A 23,572-nucleotide genomic window follows, 5' to 3' on the forward strand; every position below is an offset into this window, starting at 1 on the left:
ATAAAACAGGATTAGTATGTAGTGATACAATCTCCAGATAACTCTCATTTACAACTCGGAGTGCTTCAGGCTTTGCATGTCTTAGTATATTCGGGTATTTTCAAATTTTCAACAGAAACTCCCAACAGACACAGCAGTGGTGAGAAATCTTTCCTTTTGTTGCTTCCCAACTTGCCGTGTATTTTTTTCATCAGCTGCTCCGGCTTCCTCTGTCAGAAGGGAGCAGTTGTCACCTGGTAAGTCTTCACACCAGCCATGATTCTTCTAGACCCCTGCTGTCTTTTCTGAAGAGTTGTGGGTTGTTTCTTTCATAATTGGAAAACTACTGTATACTTGTCTGATCCACTTTGTTTCCTTTGGGATTTTTCCTTAAGTTGTTCTGGCATAGATGGCTTGTGTTTGCTTTCACACTTCAGAGTCACCTGTTGCCATATAATCTGTGAAGACTTTCAGCTACATCTCTTTCAATGAGATACCACATTTTTATGCACCTCTCCCTTGAAATGAAACACAAGAAAGGTGATTTTTTTCTGTCTGCTTAATAGCAAGACTGTTGAATTCACATTGTTCCATTTCCTGTTGTTTGAAATTACATCTTTTTAAAACTGTCTTCACTGAATCCAGCTCTTTTGACTGCACTTTATTGCCTTTCACTCTTTTTACTGGAATCTGAGCTGATAAAATTAGCCTCACCTTTCCAATAGAGAAAACTATTAGGAAACTCCCAGGTACCATCAAGAAGCGCCCGATATTTTAGCTCTGAGGTTTAGGTCCCATTGCGATTTAGGTGTAAAGTCAAGTCTGCAAAGGCTCTTGAGCATCAAGAAAAAATTTAACCACTCTAGCCAGAATTCTTCATTAATTCCCCAATTCCAAAACGTGAACTTTCTTGGCAGATAATGTGGTATATGTGAGCTGAGTGATGCTTACCTAAAGAACAGCTCCCGTTTAAGAACTCCACACAACAGAGGTCAAGTCGCTTTGATTTATTCCTATTCCCCAAGTCCACATTACAAATAGCACATTTTAGACTTCAAGAAATGAAAGCAAAACAGCTGAATTCCACTTCATCAATCAACTGTCTATAAAAGGTACGGATCAAGTGGCAACCAAGTAGCAAAGACCAAAACGTGTATGTTTCCCACCTCACCAAAGCGTTTGAGGCTGGTTCACCTAAAGGTTTATGGAAATAACCTGAAGAGAAATAAATGCTAGTAGCCTAATGGGCTACATACAAAACCACTTGAGTTGTATTTCACTGAATGACCAGCCGACTACAAAGACGGTGGGGTTTTTTTAAGGGGCCAGTTTTTTGAACCAAGACGCATCACAGAGCACATGTTTTCAAGAATCTCCCTCCAGTATTTCAGAGCAGTGAAATGTGTTGTTCCAGGAAAACAAGAAAAAAAAAAAGAGAACAATGTTACTGAACTTTATCATTCGACTTTTATACTTGGGCAAGTTGGCATTATCGTTAAAAATAAAGTTGTACAGAACTTAGTTAGAAACAAAGTTATCTAAAAAATCAGTAAATGAATTTAGGCCAATTCCTGTCTTCAGTGGGATATCTGCCTGAGTAAGGAATGCAGGATATGGCCTTCTGTTTGAAGGAATCTCATTTTCTCCAGCACAAAGTTAACCAAGGAATCCCATTTCAGTTATTCTAGAGTTGCTCCTAACATCCCAATTAAAATTAGCCAGTATGAAGCTTACTGAACACTTGATCCTCTTAAATAAACTCTCTAATAAACCACACAAATTCACACTAACAGTGAAGGCAGACTAACAGTGTATATCTTTTCTACAAAAAAATCCACCATAAAAAATAGCAATAATATCCAGATTTGTACTTGATCGTGAAATATTCCGATTGTACTATACAGTACATTTATTTGAAAAAAAAAAAATCCTAGTATTTTGGGTTTTCTTAATTCCTAACACTTGAAATGTTTCAGAAAACTGCAGAATCACTATACATATTGCACTTTTCTGGTAAGCTGGGCTACTGTGTATCATGGCAGAAACAACCAAGTAGATCTACTGAGGAATACAGCTTTTTAAAATCCAAAAATAGAAACTGACTTTCTTTCCTGCAGCTTTCATTAAAACTGTAACAATATTCTTTACAGGCTCTTCTAGGTATTTGTTTCTGAAGGACTGTGTGTTACTTGTTGCAGAATCTGTATTTATTTTTTTTAAATCAACAAAACTGAAGGTAATGGATAGATTCAACATACAGTGCACTATCTTCCTTCAGTCACAAACAAAATGAAGACAACGCAAGTTGTTAATAGTTACGCTTAGGCCTCGGGTTACTGTCACTCTAAAAATAGTTCACATCAATGCAAATAAAACCAATAATGAACTATTTGTTTTGAGTGAAAAGTGTTAATCTTTTGCAGCTTGGTTTAAAGTTTGATTCCTTACACTGAAAAATCTTAGCACATTTGCTCCAGCGTCAGAGAAAATGATGTAGTTTTAGAGAAAAAGCTTTCAAAATGCTTGACACAAACAAGCTATTTATTCTTCAAGTTCTTTGTCAACGATGTTACTAAAACCTTCTGTCCATTTCATGAACACAGGAAATATCCCAGGATGTCTTGAGTCAAAGTGGTCCATAAAGAAATTCTTTGGAATGCCTTAAGATTGGCTATAACTAGAGTTCTGGCTACCATTTGGACCCTGTTCTCCTTCACTGTTGAAGAAAACAAAAATATGTCTCTTCAATAAGAAGCATCATATTACATTTTTATACTTTTTTTAAAATTAAAAAATACAGTATTCTGAAAATAATAAAAACCTTTTGAAAGTAAATACTTCAACCTATACACAAATAGGTCAAAATATTCTGCTCAGTTTCATTAAAAAATGCAAAGGTTATTCTCAGCATGCATAAATAACTTCACCATATTTATGTGAAAAATAATTTTAATATATGATCATGAAGCTGCCTGCTGAATCTACTTCTGAACATTGTGAAGTTCACATTACACAAGCATGTGCAAAGGAATTTGCATGTGCAGATTCCCAACAGTGATATTTAATCACAGTAATTAAATACGACATCAAGCAGGCCCAGTTCCATTGAATCTGGTCCCGTCATGGAGCCTCACACTGGGGTTCCTTACATTTGCTGAGCTGTATTGATCACACTCTAATCACATCAACACTCTCCAGAAGACAATGAATGTTATGCTTCCCACTAGCTCCTGAACAATCGGGCTGGTTTTGTATCAGAAACATCTGCACTGTAAAAACATACACTATACCTTAAATTAAACATTCTTAACATAGTAGTCTGGTTTTTCCATATGAAAGATGTAATAAGGAAGTACTGTACCTGTTTGGAGGTGGTTTTGGCTTAGGCATTTTACTAAGAATAGTAGCCATCTCTTTCCTCTCATCAAAGTTCTTCCACTGCTCATACAGCTTCAGAATAACCCTGATTATTTCTAAAATCTGTATTAGGAAGAAAAGAGAGCCTAAGGTCATGCACGATAGTGATTTTACCTTTGTCATAGCCAATTTAAGTGTGCAAATAACTAAACAGGCCCCAAACTGAAACTAAACAACACAATTTTCATATTATAAACAGAGCTGTTTCGCACTTAATCTGGTTGCAATAAAGCATTTAATTATTTTTTTTATTTAATTGTGAATCGAAGCCGGAACGGAGTACTTTCCCTTTCAACTGTATTTACTGCTTCTCTACCTCTGCAAACTAAATACCTTTTTATTTATTATTTATTTGCAAGTACTGTCACAGCTTATAACTAAGTTCCTGGGAAAATAGACACCAGGCAGCATGACTTCAGCTATATGACCATAGATTATCAATACAGTAATTGATGATTATCAATATTCTATATGTATTGGGGGCACAGTGTGGGAAAACAAAAGCCCAAAACCACGGAACATTAATCTGAATTCTTTCCTTCCAAGAAACAGAACCGAAGAGTTTTTAAATACTTCTTATATGCTTAGTAAGAATTGTTGACACTTCATATTCTGCTTCTGGAAGTGCAAGCATTCCAGTTGGGACACTTTCTATCTACCTTAATTTCCTATTAAATTTCTAGTGCAATATTCTATATAAAAGCTGGAGAATGTTTCATTCATAACATGTTTCATCATTCTCTAAATTAATGAAGTAGACTTGTTTCTTCTTTTTAATACATGAACTTTGATTAAGTGCTAGAGCAATATATGTCCTTGAAACAAAAGTCGTAGTTGGTGAAGAAGTCCATGGTGTTCATGTGAAAAAATCAAGCTTAGACTTTATCACTGACATAAGAACCAATATGTGTAAACATTCAAATATGTTCAGTATCAAGATTATGGTAATTTTATCTATTAACTATAGATTGGTTCTCCTTTGCTGCCAGTTTATTATCACCCTGCCTTTAAATGCATGACAGCATAATTCACAGAACTCTCGAGGCAACACAGCATCCACATTGTGTTTAAATTTCAAGACAAATCCTGGAATACAAACACAATGCTGTAACATCAGTGGGATAAAGGGCAATACCAAGGGCACAGAGGGAAATGGTACATCTCATCCATAACAGGCTATTTAATTCCAGACACTCAGTTTCAAAAAAAGACTGAAAAAAATACGTGCTAAGTGAAACACTGTGGTAAGAAGTATGAGTACTACTTTGATTTGCTTGCTGGAGCTAAAAAAAGGCTAAAGAAGCCAACCTAAAAAGTAAAACTGATGAAGAACATTGTTAGTATAAGGACAACTGTACCCTGAAACCTAATAAATTAATGATGGGGATTATTTGACATGGAATTTGCATTAGCAGGGAACTCAGCTGAATGATCTTGGTGTCTCCCTGTTTAGCACTGATTGAAGTCACAGTGCTGGACATCCTGAAAGTGTCAAAAATGTTCTACACTATGCTATACTCTGCACATGTACAGGGAGAAAATGAGTATGGTATGTTGGCATGATGTCGAAAGGTGAATCAGAAAATCAGATGCACTTGAACTTAAAAGTCAGACTCGTGCTGGCAATCCTGTATGATGGAAAGATGCTGGGAATTCTTTTTTTGGCAAACAATGTAAAATATACTGTCTGGAAAATGGCAACACCAGCAATGCTCTTCTGTTATGCTACAGTTTTATCTTGACTTTCAGAGAAGGGTGATAACCACATAACCCAACATTGTCTACCTTCCAAAGAGATCTGCCTAACAAGATCACTGAATTAAGCTCAAATCAGTATTGCACATGTGTAAGACAACCACGACTACCATTTCCGGTCAGTCCATAACAAATGGCGGGAATAAAAACAGAATAAAAACAGTGTACCTTTTCCATATCAACAGACAGCTCAGCAAACCATTGCCTTGCATCCTTCTGCTGGACAACACAGGCCACATGTAGGCAAGCTGCAAAGATCAGGTGACATGGATATTGAACAAAGATACACTCCTGATACAGTTAGAAACATTAAATTTTTTATAAACCCTATACAGTTCAACAGAGAAAACCTGGGATTAATTGTCTGACTTTTCTTTAAGGCTTTTTAACTTGCAAGGCTACAGTGTCAGTGCTGTATGAAACACAACCTGAAGCACCTTATGAGGGCACTCTGAGGAATACTTGTGATGGGACAGCACACAGAATACTTCCAGTTAAACATGACAGGAGACATTACTTGTTACTTACCTAGAGCTATCATGAAAGGAGGGTACAGCAGACAAAGATCAGTTCTATATGTGTCATTCACTATCCTCCTGTGCAGAAAAGAACTTGTAAGTATCTTCCTATTCACCTTTAGACTATATTACTTTAAAACTGCTGTCAGTTTGCAAGTATATTGTCAGTTTTCCAGATGGTCAAAGCAATGAGGCTGCAGGGCAAAACATCAAGGAAAGAGATCTTTTCCCTTGTAAAAATCTCTTAAAGCCTTTCTTTTTTTTTTCTTGTAGTCACAGCAGAAGTTTATTTGGAAACACTATTTTAGTACCATAAATGTCTTTCTGTAGCAGATGTTGATGTATACCATAAGATAATATCTGTTTCACAAATAAGTACGGGCATGCATGAAAGTAGTACTTCTACTGTCTTTCTGCATTTGAAACAGTTCAAGAATACGAGTTCTGCTAACACACCTAGAAAATCCTAAGTATTGTTTCTACCTCCTATGAGAAGCTACAACAGAAGGACAATGCTGACAGAAAGAAATTTCCGCTACTCATAGTCACCATTCAGTAATGTTAAAACTGTGCTATTAGAGCTAGTCTAAAAAATAAAAACTAGACCACTGCAAAGTAAAATCATTACAGGGTTAAAGACAGAATAAGCTAAGTCAGGGACATATACCTGTACAGGTTAACTAGGGCACCCTTTGTATTCAAATACGGCTAAGCCTGCTTGGTTCAGCAAAAGCTTAACCACCTTTGAAGCGTAATTGTTAAACACTTGCTTTCTTGATGAAAGGAAGAACTATTTCCATTGTCTTCATTACCATGCAAGAGGTAGCAGCATGTCTTCTTGGCCCATATCTTGCACATATTGGAGCAAAGGTCTATAAGGATGATATACTATCAAACAGCAGTCCTAGGAAAAATGTCAGTGGAATAGAAGTTAGATTACAATGCAGAGCATGTTGTCAGTTCATATTAAAACATTTAGTTTACAAGTCAATTACTGATTATTTTTTTAAGTAGCATTCTGACACCTAGTCCTGCTCTAATGAGGGCAGCGCTCTCTCTAGAATACCATTACACAGCACGGTTGCCAGTCTGTCAATGTCCTTCCCCTAAGAGACACAGAAAGCCACATCTGCAGCACACTGAAACCTCATTTGCTTACAAACCCGTAATTCCCACTTGGAAATACAAAACGCTGCCAGAAAACAATCTGTTACTAAATACCATACATGGAAAACATGCCAAAATAATTGACGCTGGTTTGGAAAGAAAGAGAAGAAAAATTCCACTGCTCTCAAATCCCCTCGTTTCAGGTCCAGGTAAACAAGAAGGAATAATCCTCTTGCTGAAAGCAGCCAACTGTATGGATACTACAGGGAAAAGCCACATTATTTACATGTGCTGAACACTTAGGTGAAACACTGTTACTGTACACACTATATATTGCATAGCATACTGGAAAAATAAGTGAATCCCTAAAACATGACTTCTTGTAAATGCAGTCGCTTGTCCTAAAACTCCTGCATACAAAATTCAAGAGTTACTGCCATGCATTAACAGCAGGATCAAGGACTAAATCTAAACAGGAATCTAAAAACTGTATTGAAACAACTTGTAGACACAAACAAAAACTTTGATCTGACCTCCTCTGTGTTCAATTACCAAAATAAATTCTCTCATCTGCTGTCTAACTCACTAAGCTGCTCCCTGGCTTCTCTCTCCTTTTCTCTGCACCTGAGCAGAACTACTCTAGTAGAGCAGTACTAGAGTTCAGCGCTTAACCCATCCAAGTCCAAGCCATATGCAGAAATTAGGCACTTTACCCAAGCCCCCTAAGAAGCCTGGGATGCATCCTTTCAGCTACCCAAGCAAACACAGCAATGGGATAGCTACTCTTATAAAAAGCAGGTATGGCTCCTCTCTTTGAAAGGCTCTGGAAGAAACTGTCCCACTGTGCTCCTTTCATCCAATAACCTAATAGTTACAGCACCATCTCAGAAAATGGGAGGCCTGAATTCGGTTTCTTCCTCACAGGATTCAAACCCATATCTCACTTCCTAGAAGATTACTCTCATTATGAGGTTGTTATAGACTGGCCTGAATAGGATAATACCCACACCTTCTGCACATATATATATGTGTAGCCCTAGATTCTTCCAGGCAAGAAGAAGAGGGCATAGAAAGAATACAACTCTTTATGGTCATGACTGGCCATTCCATCTAGGGAAAAAAAGACACTGACATCCCAGTCTCTGCATCAGGAAATTACTCTCCCAAAACCAGAAGCAGTTCCACCAAAAAACCCAACCTACCATTAATTCTAAGAGATAGAATTCACATTCTAGTATCTGTAAAGAAGCAAAATCACAGTTAATAAGCAGCATGTTTAAGGCAGCAGAAAGAATTAACTGACACACAGTTTAACACCACACATGCACAGGAATTCTCAACAACTATTTCCAACAGTCCTAAATGCATTCTATCTGAAACTACAAACCAAACAAAAATAAAACTATTATTGGCAATTGTCTTATCACCGTTATAACTTAACTCCAGTCATAATAACAATTAATTTAAATATTCTGCATTGAGTTTGCTATGAAAGACTGCTTCACTGGCAGCACTTGTCTGGTTTGTTTCAACACCTGGTAGCAGCAAATTGTTCCCAGTGCATAAAAACTTCACAGCAATAGAGAAGTTCTTTTGTAGAATTAGAGCTTCTTCATCAGGCCACTAACATGCCAAACAGCCTTCAAAGCATTTTCAGGTTTAATTTCATATGAAATATTCGGTCTAATTGCAGTAATTAAATCAGCCCTCACTCTCAATAGAGGTGGTGATGTACTAGTGACATCAAGGAAAAGACTGGACTGCTTTGGCTATACAAAAGCAGTACTCCAAAATGCATTTCCATTTGCCTTTTTCTGTAAAATTGCAGGGCAGTTTTATTGTAAGGTCTTAGGTATTTTATATTCTGATGTATCATTTGGCTTTCTAGATTGAGTGAAAAGCAAACCAACAAAAGAGTAGTATTTGTTACAGTCAATCTAAAACTAATTAGACATTTAACTTTCGAAATTCTACAGCACAGGTCAAAATTGGTTTTAAGAAAAACTACAAAACTTCTCAGCAGTGTGACTGAGAATACCTTGAAAACCACTGGTAAATTTAAATTTTAAGTAGTAAATAAAAACTATTTTTCCAGAGCCATTAAATTTTACAGGCAAAAATAAAACTGCTTTCTGTAAGCCAACTGCTCATGTGTGCAAGCTTGGAAGCATTCCAGGTGCAAAGGCCATTTACTTTCCCTGGAGCAATGTATTTGTAACCAAGAATATTAAAAAAAACCTCTTTTAGATCTCTTTTATCATCATGCTATAGAAAAACTACCATTTCAGTCACCTTATCACATCACTTATCTTTTCTGTTAGCAATTTAAGGAAAGGAGGTTATGTAATTTTTTACTTTAGAAAATAACTTTCCCAATATTCTATACAAAACTAATCATGAGCAACCCTGACATACGAGTATGAAAACATTTGTTAGAATTTAAAAGACAGAATTTCCTGCTAACAATTATTAATTTATTTGATTGAGTTGTATTTCAAATAGCATACTTACATGGTTCATCCTATAAGGAAACTCCTTTGGAAAGGCATATGAAAACCGAGTTTTCACTACAGTAAACAGAAAAAAGTATGTTAAAAATAATGTAATTAATACTTATACTTCTTTCCCTTTCTATTCATTCATCTGTATATAGCCCTTCAAATCTATTTGGCAGCAAAACTGTTTTCAGTACAAAAGGTTTGTACTTCAAAGAGAAGAGATGAGTTGCAAGATTTAAGATCCTGAAAGGGAGAGAGAAATACATCTGAAACACAGATTTGCACAGATACTCAGCCAGACATTTGACTGCCACTTTGGACACTATTAAATCTTCTGGTTAACCACCAACAAGCTCAGGGACAACTAACTTCCCACAAGTCTTTATTCACAGAGCTATCCAGCTACTGACATTCAGGATCCCAGTTCCAACACTAAATCCAAATGGAATTTTCACATGGGATTTTTTTACTTAGATTTGATCTTTCAACATGCAAGATTTTAAAAGAACTAGTGAAGTCTTAAAAAAGCAAGCCCAAGGGCAGGGTGAGGGAGCTCAGTCAGACTTCTTGCAGGTCCACCATGTAATAATGATCTCCAGTTGAGATATCTAATTAATCTTCATGTATTTTACGAGGAAAACAAGTACAGTTCGTGCACTGGTAAGAAGCATGTTAATAGGCAAAACAAGAGTGATTTCATGTTAGAATGCTGAACAAAGAAAAACAAGAATACTTGAAGATGTGGATTTGAGATTTGTACAAGTGAAACATTTAAAAATCTATTTTAAGTCCTTGTCCTCCAAGGAAAACAGGTAACATTTAACATCCTGGAAGTGAACAATATTCCTTATATTAATAATAGACAATACATTATTAAATGGTAGTATCGATACTACTTCCAGAAAATCAGTATGACATTCACTTCGAAGAAAAGACAGCACCAGTCCTCGGGACCAAAAAATTCACCATTTAGACCTATGGTGGACTTTGCTAGGAAATTTGCTGTAGGACACCAAGACTGGGCTACTGGTCGGAAATTTTAATTATTTCAAGAAAGAGAAGAATTAATAAAAGGGTTTCTCAAGATGTATGCAAACTGAAGAGGTACATGGTAAAAAAAAAAAATACCACTTTGAGAAAAATCCCACAAAGCAAGCTGCAGACACAACCACTACATGGAGCTGTCCTTTCAGTGAGATGTGTAAACAGAGCAAAAACCTTTTGAAGAGGTTGTTGAAAACCAGTCTGAGATTATCTTCCTTAGAATAGAAGCAAGTGTTATTAACTTCATGTTTCTACCTAGCTAAAAGTAAGCAAACCTCTTAAACCAGCCACTATTACATCACCCCTTTTGTTAGCTTGCTTTTGCTTTTACTTGTCTTGCCTCATCTTTTCTTGTCTTTTGTATTAAGAGCTCCCAAAAACTGCTGTGTGCTACTGAAGCAACTCTGGTAAAGGAAAAACAGGTAGAATAAAAGAATGCTTGGAGAAAGCCTGTTGCATTTTTCCCCCATTTCCATGAAATGCACAGTACTTATCAGGGCTGACAGGACTTCTATGTCTGAAGGAAGAGCTGTGGGGAAAATTTTCTACAGGATCCTGAAACTGGGATTTTGAGAAACAGCACAGCTAAGAACTAGATGTCCAAGTAAAATCAGCTACCATATATTTACCAAAATCCATCCAACTTTCTCACTGATGCATCAAAACTTTTACACAATGATGCTTCTGATGTAAAAATAGCAACTCTCAGCGCTATATCCAGTACTGGTCTTGGTCATGCTGGCACTGAAGATGTCCTTCAGTTCCTGGTGGCAGAACTGTCACAGGGCCAGCCCCATGGACTGATACACTCTCTGCATGTGGAGGCTACAGATGCAGCCAGTCACCTGTCCCCTCAATGGCTACGAGGGATTTTGAAAGTGCTGACCTACATTTGGGAGAGCACAGCCAGGAATTGCCCATTGAAAGCAGCTGGACCTTCTGGGTCAGAGAATAGCATTCAGCTAAGGAAGATATCACTTCGAGACTTTGATGGATGAGATGCAAGCAACATGAACTGGGAAATACAAGGCAAGTGGGAAAGATAGAGAATTAAGCAACTACAGTGTAATTTAACTGAATTTATTGTGAACAATAGGTTATAAAATGTATTTTTAGAAATAAGTATCATGTGCAAAGGCTAATTTTATGATGGGGGAAAAGGACTAAAAAAAATTTGAAGGTATACAGCCTACCAAAAATTCTTAAAACAGGTAATTCCATAGAGCTATACCTTTTACTAAACAGAGCCATAAATTTCGAATTCTATCTTTGAGTAGTTCAGAATTCAATTTACTACTTGAGGTTGTCTACCAATTTCAATGGTTTTATTTTATTACTTTGTTTTCACTTATGCCTGGCACAAGTTCCAACCATAATCAACCAAAACTAATACAGGAAGGACCTTTCTGTCTCTATATTTGGAAACAGAAGCTATTCATTCTAAATGGTTTTAACTGGCTCTTATAGTCCTCCATGATTTGATCAAAAGCTGCCTTTTAAAAACAAGCAAAGAAACCAACTCATCTCCCTATAGAAATATCTAACTGGAGTGTAATGAAAATTACTGATACTTACATACAGAAGTAGCAGCAGAAATCAACCTTGTATTTGAAACAACACCAAATTCCTGAAGAAAAAGAATGGTAAATGAGGTGAACCACCTGAAACACCATACACTCACACTGTTATCAAATTAAAATAATGGCTTCTTACTAAACTGGGCTTCTTTTCGCAGTATTGTAGTATTTGGTTTTTTCCCCCACCCCTTTTTTTTTCCTTAAGGTGAACAGGGTTAAACTCTTTACCCAAGAGTTACTTCATTGATTAGTTTATTGGTTGTTTGTGAGGAACAGTAAAGATTTATGAAAGGTACTAAAGCCACAAAAGCTCACCTGGCTAACATTCTTTATATAAAATAGACAAGAGAGTTTCAAGAAAGTATTTGTTTCCTTATCCCATCTGGAGAGAAAACTGTCTTTAGAAACCTGCCATTAACTACCTTTTTTAGTTATGTTTTCATGAAGTCTTAACTCCTGTGCTGAGACAGACAGCAATCTGAAAATTTTCTACATACAGTGTTCTTTCAGGTAAGTCCACAGCTGAATCAACAGTGCTACAGCTGCCCTCTAAAGTTGCAGAAGCTTTAGCGTAAGGAAGGCTACACAGACTTCTAATTTAAGGTACATCTATGTCTCTACACTCTATGTCTATGCCTTCTTAAAGGCTTATTTAACGGGTTGATAAAAAAGCACTCTCTCCAACACTCACTCTCTTTTCCTTCATGTCTCCCAAACACTGAAAAGTGTCACAGTACTTGTACAGACAACAGTATCACAAGTCAACACTGGTTTAGTAGCACTGTTTCTACCCTCCCTAAAGTATTTGAGTTCCTTCTGTAAAATTCCTTAGTGCTGACATATCACAAATTGTCCCATTTGACTTTTTTCTGTTACACGGACACTTCTCAAACAGCTGTAAAACTTGCTGCATAACAAAGGACTAACAGCAGCACCCAGCTGATGCTAACTCTTGGCCACATTCAAAGTGGAGTTCCGATGGTGGAGGCATGGAGCCCTCTCACCACTATCCCTAATGGGTCACTTCCTTATGATAACTTCTCAAGGACAGCGCATGAGCTACAACATACTTTTAATTCAAGTAACGAAAGTGTGGTAAACTCTGAGGATCCCTTGCTATATGAAATAGAACAAGATAATTAGGAAAAAAATTCCAATTATGTTTTAAAGTTTGAGTAAACATAAATAAGGAAAAACACACCAGAAAGTGGACACTGCACAATTTAAGATATAGTGTATGTAAATATGTAAACACTGTGTCACAGCGAAACAGCCTTTTAAAATGTTTTTTCAATTTTCAGAGGCACTTTAGGGTTAGTAATTCACACAAATTTTGAAGGCCTTCTCTGTCTCCTTTTCTTAAATGCTATAGAAATCTATGCAAAAAAAGAGAAGGTTTCAACCCCCAAAGCATGAAGAAAGACAAAAAATTTAAAAGTCCTAAACGTTTTCTTTCTCTCATACATCACATAATTTTACATTAAAAAATTGTAATACTTCATACCTCTACTTTGGATGCCAAAAACACACACGTAGGAGCCATTAATACTGGATCTATACTTTTTAGGGAATATCTGAAATGTTACAACAAAATTATAATATGTTGTTTCATACATGTAGAACGATTAATCTATTAAGAGCACCACACTTCCTTTTGAAAAAGCAAAGCTTAAGTTAACTTTATTAAGGCATAAAAGCTTTACACCATCCAGAAAACAAAAGTGGCACTGTTTTTAATACAGAACTGCATTTTTAAAGGGCTACCAAAATGTGCCTAGCAAATGTTTTATTCTTGTACCATCATAGTAAACAGTCCTACCTGGCATAGAATCTCTTGAAGTAGACTGTAGCAGTGGCAATAACTTGTTGTCTTAATTTAAGATGTTCACCTAAAGCCTGGATAACTTAAAAAAAAAAATGAACAAAAGCTTGAGTTGAGTTTTTTTAAACAATTTGACACCAAATAGCAAAGGGTCTCAAAACATGACTAGTGCTGGGGATTCTAAGGAGCAGCACCACACTCTTCTCCCTCAGCTCAGCTGCTCTAGTAAGACAACACGCTGCTGTAAACCTACAGACCTGCAGGTGAAGAACCGCTGCCTCCTGAAGCTTGGGGACACCTTCAAAAAGGGAAAGGTACCTTGACTTCATTGTGTATAAAGTGAGTATGACCTTTAAGAAGATGACAACACAAATCTCAGAAGGGTAAAACTCAACTATTCCATTTTAGAGCAAAACAAACTCAGACACAGGAAATATAAATCCACAGCTCTTCAGTGCCACACAAAATGGATGGGTTTTTTTCAAACAACTAAAGCTGCCAACACAAACACGGTCATTAAATTTGGCAGAGGCAGCAGGTGTAAAGAAAAAAAGACATATTTAGTCTAGGGAGAGGGGGTGGGAGACCAGAGGATGCAGTCAGCTGCTCCATCACGGTGGTCCTCTGCCAGTTGGCCAAGAAACAACCCTGGTGTCATCTGTGCAGGTAGCTCTTGTTTGGCCTCCCAGGCAAGGAAAGGTGCCAAGCAAATTAGATGCATCAAGCTGGGATTAAGAGCAGGGGCTGGATATTAAGAATGGCACAGTGAAACATAAGGTTGTTACTTGTTATTTTTCCCATACTTCTTCGCCGCCATTATTCTGAGCACGGCTTGGCTGTGTGAAGACTCCTTCTTCTTTTTTTCCTCCCTCATGAGAAATGTCAAAAACAGTATTTTAAAATACACTTAAGTAGATATTTAAAATATGTACAGCAAGACCAAGACAGTGACCACTGGTGGGAAAACCAAACAATTCTGTTGTCAGTCATCACTAAATTCTTAGTCTCTATTTAAACATTCAAGCAGAGAGATTTTTACCCATGCTCTTATCACGTATGCCCTGCAAATAGCCAGGGTACACATTTGTCACCCACTGGCAATGCCCAAAGCAACATTAAATCCCTGCCTGTGTCATATCATTCTCTCCCTAGAGAAGAATGCCAAATTGGGACTAGTTTGCCACTGACAGTAGGCCAAGCAATACTTCCGAAAAGGGTGTTAAACCCAGTATGCAGTGTATAATGTATTAAACATTTTATCAGCATATCTTGGGAGATTTGAAAGAATTTTTGCCTTCAATTTGACCATGGGGCTAAAAAGCTGTCCTACTACTCGGGCATCAGAAAAATTCAAGTATTAAGCTAAACAGAATTCTCCAAATATGTTTCATAATCCCATGGGATTTTCAGGAATGGTTAGGCCATCTGCTGTCAGAGAAAATCAAGTGTGGGTTAGGAAAAAAAATGGACAAGAGCCTAGAGAGACTTAATGAAATGGAAGCTTGTATATGTTGGGAAAAAGTCCAATACTTGTAATTATTTTTATAATATTTGAAAAGAAACTATAGGATCATTTATTCCTGTATGTTTACAAAGTAAGTGGTTTCAGTGTTTTGGGTTTTTTTAATAAGATTGTTTTAAATCTGAGTATTTTGAGCAGCCTCTAACACAAACATTACCGCTTCTGCCCAAAACGGGAAAACAACTAATAACTTCTCAACCAAAACCAATTAAGACTTGGTGATCCAGAGAAATCAACATCAGTTCCCTTTTTCAAACTATGTTAGAAGATGATCTTTTTCCTTCTCTTCATAGCTGCAGGGAGCCATACAATCAGTTAGTGATCTACTGTACTTGTTTTCCAATGAGGAAGCAACAGGAAATTGCCCCTCTCCATGCAGATTTTAATTGCTTTAGGGAAAAACCATCTCCTGGGCTGACACACTGAATGTGACATGCTGTGGCCAAGCCTCATCTGCTCTCAGGTAGTGCAGATGGGAGACAAGGGGGGACCCAAAGCAGGGTCCCTATTCAGAGGCAGGCAATCATACAACACATCCAGGGTTTGAACATGGTGAGCTCTGCCTGAGCACATAGCAGCCCCTGACTGCCCTGCCCATGAAGAGGCCTCTCTGCTAGAGAAGGGGAGAAAGCCCAGCACCACGCTCTCCTCCAGGGTAGGCTGTGTTTGTATGTGCACAGGGGAGACGCTGGCAGAGCTGTTCTCCAGCTGCCCCCAGTCACTCACCATACCTTCAGGGGAGGCATGGAGTGCCAAGGAAAGGACCCTGAGAACCACAAACCAAAACAAAAAAACTAACTTGTTTACTCTGGAAAGCTTTGTTTACTCAAGAAAAACAATGAAGTGAAACATTTAAAAGGCATATTTCATAGTTCAAATTAATACTAGTGAAAATTAGCATAGAAATACAGTTTTAGAAATACCCATACCCCTCCTTTTGTCTCTTTTTGTGTTATGAAGTTGTGACACTTGGTTTTCACCTCAAGAAATTTCAGAAATTGATCAAATGGGTAAATCATTGTTAGCCTGATTTCCTGGTGCCCTATAAGCAATAACACAGATGTATTCACAGTGATCGTGTTTATAGCATATGCAGTTGTTACAAAAATAACTAAGCTAAGAGAGAAGCTGGGATAAGTATCTTTCACAGTATCATTCCAACACTGACATAAGATCTTCCAGTGACCCTGGGAAAGTCACTTCACTTCTCTAGTCTGGCCAGATAGCTGAAAAAATAAGCATTCTGTACTTTAAAGGACTGCTGCAAAAAAATTTAAAGAGCTGTTAGCAAACAAGCTACTATTTAGCAATATCCATTGCCAAAGGAGATTTTTAAAAATATTTCAGTTCAAATACCCAAATATGTCAATTGCACAGAGAAAATTTTAAGTGCCTTTGTAATCTCATATACTCAGGTGTGGCCATTCATACGGATAGTTACATGCTTTGCAGGATCAAGTAAATCTTAGACAACTTCACACACAAGTCCCAAATTCTTTGGGAGAACAGGCTGCCTGCCAAGCTCTCAGAAACTCGTGGACAATTTGAGAGGCAGCTGGTGCTGGGAAATCAGACAGAAGACAAAACATGGGCTGTGTTGCAGGTTTCAGAGAATCTAAATGAACACAAATAACGAGTTTCCAAACTTTGCTGTTTAAGAGGACAGTGCAGATCACCTAAAATACTTACCCCAGCCTAAGAACCCACCAAAAGCCCAGGCTGAGTACTAATGCTTGACACTGAGCTTTTAATACACTAGCTTAGCAGTTTCTGCTTGCTTCTCCTCCTTTTATATTTTTGGTAAGAACCTCTTGAAAATAAGAAAATTTACTGTTTCATCCTATCACAGGTTAAAATGTTATAGATGCAGCTAATTAGCCTGCAAGTTGTCCTAGAATTGTGCTAATATAACTAACAAATAATGATGTTATTTATATTCCAAATCTTTGTTAAAATAGGCTGTGAAAGTATATGTTATACCACAATGAAAACATTACATTCTCTAAGCAATTCAAACCTCCATTTAGACATGGCAGACATTGCACAGATTTTATGGCTGAAATAAAAAAAAGTTTTACCATTAGTAAAAAATATCTGTAGCTTCCAATATTCTTCTTCAGTCAGAAATTTCAAGTCTTTCTGGCGTTCTTTCAATAGATCTTGTTTATCCAAAATCCATTGTAAGCTAAAGGAATGGAAAATAATTTCAGCAACTCTCCATCAACATTATACTGAGTGTCTCCTGTACAAACAGACTATGGATTAAGGCTCGGGGCTAAAGGGCTTGTGGCCTTTAACAAAGCCACAATCTTCCCAAGCAACTGTTCTTCAGGGTTTTCAAAAGTTAGACAATTAAAAAAAAAAAAACAAGCCCAAACCCAAAAACCAAACAACAAAACAAGAACTACCACGGGCTGAGATTACCCTCTACCAGTAGCAAACTGGGCAGGCTGTACAGATCTTAGACCCTGACAGTCACTAACAAGGTTTATGTTTCAGCCATTACATTACGGGCACCATTCAAACCTTGACGCGCTCAGCATGAGGAGTTTTAGGGCAGAATCACCGAATCAGTTAGGTTGGAAAAGACCTCTGAGGTCCTCGAGTCCAACCCATGACCGAGCACCACCCTGTCAACTACACAGTGGCACTGAGTGCCACGTCCAGTCTTTCCTTAAACGCCTCCAGGGACGGTGACTCCACCACCTCCCTGGGCAGTCCGTTCCAGTATCAATCACGCTTCCTAATGTCCAACCCCAGCGGAGCCCCGGCTGCCCCACCGCTGGGGACAAGCGTGTCAGGGACCCAAGCGCCCGCACTCCGCCGCTGGAGCCCGGGGCGGCGCGGGCACCGACACCGGGAAGCGACCCCTCACCCGGAGCGCCCAGACGCTTCCCAAGCGCCGGCTGAGCGGGGCCGGCTCGAGCTGGTCCCGCACCCGAGCGCGGCTCCCGCCAGGGTCCCGCGGCGAGCAGGCCCCGCCGCCCGCCCGGCGCTCCGCCGGCCGCTCCGGGCCTCCCTTCAGCGCCATGCCCGCCGCCCGGCCCGGCAATGAATGGACAGAGCGCGGCGGCGGCCCGCAGCACCCGTGCCCCGCGCCCCGCGGCCGCGGCACCCACTAGTGAGAGCTCTGCCAGAAGTTCCCGGCCATGGAAGGAGCGGAGCGGAGCGGGGAGGAGGCGCCCGGGCCCGCGATGCCCCGGCCCCGCCGCCACAGCGCCGCCGCCCCCGCGCCGGCAGCAGGAAGGAGGAGGCGGCCGCCGCCGCCGTCGGCCGGCAACACGCGGCACTGGGAACCGTTCCCCCGCGCGCGGGTTCCGCCCGCCCCGCCGGCCCCCGCAGCCCGGCTGGCTGGCACAGGGACACGGTCCGGGATGGGCCGGGAGGCACCTTCCTAAACCACCCTGTCCAGCCCCCCGCCATGCACAGGGACACCTTCCACTAGACCGGGTTGCTTAGTGCATCGTCCAACAGGGCCTTGAACACTGCCAGGGATGGGGCAGCCACAACTTCTCTGGGCAACCTGTTTCAGTGCCTCACCACCCTCACATGGAGAGAATTTCTTCCTTATATCCAGTCTAAACCTGCCCTCTGTCAGTGTAGAACCGATGTTTCTCCCAATAAGGTCCCAATTGTAAGCACCCAGGAGGATCCAGAGCTTACCTGTCTTGTGCTGTCTCCACCTCACCTAAATTTCCCTTTAACTTACCTGTTCCCAAGTTTTCATGGCTCAGCTTGCTCCATGCTGGAATTTTCCTCATTGGAGAGACCCTCTAGAGGTATTTTCTTAATAATTATATAATAATTATAAATTTAAAATATAAACAGGAAGTACATGGGCCTGCTTTCTTTTCATGCTCTTTCCTGTGGTGGCTCTCAGCTTCTGAGTGGGATCTGAGATGTATCAACACATGTACTGAGAGGTATCAATATCGTGCACTAAGATGCACCAATCATCTGAGATGTGTCAGGCCACGGGGAGGTTGAACCAAGGCAGGAGCTGTGGGTGCCTGTACCTGCGCTGCCGCAGGATGCAGTGCTCCTGGCAGGGTGAGCGGGGAGAGAGGGATTCATTTCTTCAAGCAGCAATGTCACTAGGGCAAGTACACCTGAGTTTTGCAGCAAGATTAATAAAAATGGACCTCGTTGTCACCTCCCAGGTGAGCCAGCCTGCCTGGCATTTGGCATGGCTGGGAATGCACGGCCACTGACAAGGGACCCTGGGCAAGGCTGCTGGGACTGATGTGGTTGGAGGTCAAGTGTCCACGCTCATATCACACGCTGGCTAACACCCCACTCCACATGAAGGTGGGGGTTCAGTAATGCCATTTGGCAGCATGCAGCAGTGCCTGATGGCCCTGGGGGCCTGAGAAGGGGTTCTGGGCAAGGTGAGGGGAGCTCATGGGGCTGGGAAGGGACAGCCAGGACTGAGTATGCTCTCAGGGACCTGGCACATAGAGCTGGTGTATGGTGTGCCAACATGGATGCAGAAAAAGGGACCTTTTTGTTTCAATAGGAGTCAATATATCATCCAAGCTCTTTTGCGTTAAAGCTGCTATCTAAATCATTAGGTTTTGCACTTTATCGCCTCAGCTTTCCAGAGCAGATTCCTAATTTGCTGATTAACCAAGAATGTTATAAAGGTGAAACTCCAGGCTTTTCAGACACAGTCCCACAGGACTCTGCAGTGATCTGTTGCTGGCAGTGTAGCTAAGATACTGGAGTTTCATTGGGAACTATGAAGCAGAGAGGGAAGATGCACGGGTAAAATGGTGTCATGGTTTAGAAATTATATTCTCAAATATCGTGTTCACACTGAAACTACTCCAGACCCCATGTGACTCGCACACTTCCCCATCCCCTTGTCCATCCCCTATGGGTGGCTGGAGAGCAGAGTTGGAGGCACAAAACATAAAGATCATGGCTTGAGAGAATAACAATTTACTGGAAACAGCAGTGAGACAAAAAAAAAACAATAACAGCAACAATACTAATGTCAGAGCGTACAAGAAAAGTTATTGCTCACCCTGTGGAAACCCCCAACAACACCTGACTTCTCCCTCTGCAATGCTATCTTGGCCTGCAAGTGAGCCTTTTCCCTGCCCTGTCCTTGGAAAATTACATGAGGTGGTATAGAATAACCTCTAGGTCCTGGCCTACAGCAAAAATTAACCCTGTCTTGGCTGGAACCAGGACAGATGGAGACAGTGGTGTTTCTAAATGCCTTTGCTGGCAGAATGAGACACCAGTCTGACGTACCAGAGAGAATCTAGGTTTCACACCCTGTTTATACGTAGGAATGTGGAGGAGGGAGGTAAAGAAAAAATATTTTGCATACCCTTTACTTTTCCCTTCTCATTGAAAGGAGACATGATGGAAACCACAGGCTGTGTTTTGCAAGGAGTCTGTGGAGGTTCTCTGACCTGACGCCTTTCTCCAAAAAGCCATCCAGACTTTACAGGGTATGGGAGAAGGAACTTACTCCGCTCTGTCAGTGTCACAGAGGTGAACCAGATTGCCAGAAAATGCCCTGGATCACAGCCACCCACAACGGCATTACACACACCATAGCACAGCACTAAGGAATCAGGAGAGAGAGAGAGAGAAAGATAGAGGTTTCTGTATAACAGTCATCACCTCACTGAACATACTAGAGCAACCGAAATAGCAGCAACTCTCATGCTTCTGGTTATCACATCAAATGAGCATCTCTTTTGTTTTCACCATCTTTCTCTACCTGACCCCAGCCTTTTTCTTGCTCTGATTTAGTACCTGTGTTTTGTTACCTCATGGTGGTGATTTGGGCTTCTGGACAGTCAACAGCTGGATGAACATGAACCAGCAGTGTGCCCAGTTGGCCAAGAAGGCCAATGGCATCCTGGCCTATATCAGAAATAGTGTGGCCAGCAGGACCAGGGCAGTGATCATCCCCTGTACTTGGCACTGGAGAGGCTGCAGTCTTCAGTGCAGAACACTCGAGTTCTTTGTTCAGTTCTGGGACACTGAGGTGCTGCAACTTGTCCAAAGAAGCGCAACAGAGCTGGTGAAGGGTCTAGAGCACAAGTCTTATGAGGAACAGCTGAGGGAACTGGAGCTGTTTAGCCTAGACAAAAGGAGGTTGAGGGAAGACCTTATCACTCTGCAGCTTCCCTGAAAAGAGGTTGTAGCCAGGTGGTGTCAGTTTCTTCTCCCAACAAACAAGAGATAGGACAAGAGGAAATGGCCTCAAGTTGCAGCAGGGAAGTTTTAGTTTTAAACTTTCCTTATCAAAAGGGTTGTCAAGTGTTGGAACAGGCTTCCCAGGGAAGTGGTGGAGTTACTATCCCTAGAGGTAGTTAAAAGATATGTGGATGTGGCACCTGGGGACATGGTTTAGTGGTGGACTTAGCAGTGCTGGGTTAACTTGATATTTTCAAAGGTCTTTTCCAGCCTCAACAATTCTATGACTCTACACTGCAGCATGGCAGGACGTAACTATTAGGGACTGGGCAGGAGATTTACCATAGCTATGATAAATACCATTGCTCCACTGCACACTGGGCATGGGAAACAGCTCTGCTTGTCCTGTATCTGGCACCACAGGGGCTGTCTAACACTGCTGGAATGGGAGCACTTGGCACCACAGATTCTTGCCAGCTCCACTCCCAGACTGTCTTTTTCCCAGGGGAACAGACCTCATATTGCATGACCCCGTTTCACAGCACTGCAGCAGACCATGCCAGTACCAGAGCTATGGAGAAGGAAACTCTCCCTACTCCACAGACCCAAAACCAGAGAGAAACAAAGACTCCTTGGGATACACAGTGCCCTGCTCAGCCACCGTCCTGGTGCCCTACAAGGGGACACCCTGCCATGCTGGAGATCCTCCCTGCAGAATGGCACCCAGGGGGCTCCCAGTGCTTTGGGGGGTCATTCTTAGCCCTGCAGCATCCCTTGAGCAAAAAGGCAAAGGTTCCTCTAGACTGGGGCATGCTGAGGATGCCCATTGCCAGGCCAGGAGTCCTGCAGCTGGTGTGGACCCACAGTGCAGGGGGGCTGATTGCCATGTGTGGATGCCACTACAGCTCCATCTCCCTGGAGCCCAGCTGGGAGATGCTTTCTTGGGCAGGGGCATGGCAGGGGGCAGACAGGGCAGAGCATTTTCCCCTTGACATTGCTTTTGAACCTTTCTTTTCCAGGAGCTGTGTGGAGGATCGCTTTATTTACCATGTCCTCTCTGTGTATTTGTGTCAAAACAAGCAAACGAAGATTTCATGAAACAGATGTGCACTGCTGCTGTGTGTGCTGATGTCTCCTGCTCAGCCTCAGACCTGGCTGCTGCTCTGAGGGACATCCAGATATTGGATGAAAAAATTGCAGCCAAGAACCTGCAGGTAAAATTATACTTTGTTGTATTTGTGAGATGAAATTATCTGTCAGCTCTTGCTGATCTCTTCCCCCTCTGCCCCCCTAATAAAAACCGTCACAAACATATTGAATATACTTAGTAGTCCATTGCTAGATATAAATATACACAGGATAGTTGGATAGATTTTTTTTCCCCCAAAATAAATGCTTCTTCCAATCCACATCTTATAAATAGCATGATAAAAAGGATGATACATGGCCAGTTTTTTGTTCATGGGTCCTCCTCCACAATTGGCAATACAATATTTTCTTTATCTCTTTCCCTTAGATGCACACAAAAACAGTCTTTACTGATACTCTCAGGTTTTTCATGTCCACATATGCATCTGATAACTGAAAACAGTACGTATCTTTTCACAGATCTGACAATAAGCATTCTTGTTTGCCCTCCGCTGTTTAATATCCCCTCAGGAAATGAATGAGTGGTACAAAACCAGATTTCCTGACTTTAATCAAGCTACCACAAAACATGCTGAGAATGTGAGACATTTCAGGGAAGGAAGAGGGAAAAGAAGTGTAAGTGGAATTGAAAACCCCTTCCAGCTTATGTTATGTCACTTCTAATGGAAGCCTTTGTTATGATTTCACTAAGTTAGGTAATGTGACAGTTGTCTGATATTTTTCCCAATAATAGTGGTCTTTTAGGCTATATTTTGCAACAAGCGAGGTGGATTGGAGGAGTGGTGACCCTGGATGTGACCCCGTGTCAAACCAGCAGGAAGTAGCCACAAATAATGTTTATACATATGAAATAAAAATTCAGCTGCTCAGTAATGCATGTATCTGAACATAAGGATCCTGCTGTTCTTGAATGACAATTTCAGGAGCAAAGGATTTATGTTGGAGAATTCTTAATTTGAAGCACCATCACACACAATTGCCCTCCCACCACACACACACAAAGCACACTCCTGCAGAAGCAACCA

At 40.6% G+C, this 23,572-nt stretch overlaps 1 protein-coding gene across 2 annotated transcripts; it reads right to left on the reverse strand.

The window, feature by feature from the left end:
* Positions 1-971: 971 nt before the first annotated feature.
* Positions 972-18,500, reverse strand: CCNC (cyclin C). 2 transcript variants are annotated; one of them, XM_042017234.1, is made up of 12 exons: positions 18,359-18,500; positions 17,318-17,424; positions 13,715-13,799; positions 13,400-13,469; positions 11,894-11,945; positions 9,288-9,343; positions 7,979-8,014; positions 6,482-6,573; positions 5,680-5,747; positions 5,320-5,399; positions 3,341-3,459; positions 972-2,695 (listed from the first exon to the last, which is right to left on the reverse strand). In XM_042017234.1, the coding sequence occupies exons 1-12, from the start codon at positions 18,388-18,390 to the stop codon at positions 2,641-2,643; spliced, it is 852 nt and encodes a 283-aa protein (XP_041873168.1). In that variant the 5' UTR covers positions 18,391-18,500; the 3' UTR covers positions 972-2,640. The 2 variants fall into 2 exon arrangements, with proteins under 2 accessions (XP_041873168.1, XP_041873169.1); XM_042017235.1 differs by lacking the exons at positions 13,715-13,799; positions 18,359-18,500 and having other exon boundaries at positions 17,318-17,399.
* Positions 18,501-23,572: the final 5,072 nt, after the last annotated feature.

The sequence above is a fragment of the Corvus kubaryi genome, unplaced genomic scaffold, assembly GCF_017639235.1.
Source record: "Corvus kubaryi isolate FWS band 111438036 unplaced genomic scaffold, C.kubaryi_AGA036_p1.0 split3-73, whole genome shotgun sequence".
In the NCBI taxonomy this organism is placed as follows: domain Eukaryota; kingdom Metazoa; phylum Chordata; class Aves; order Passeriformes; family Corvidae; genus Corvus; species Corvus kubaryi.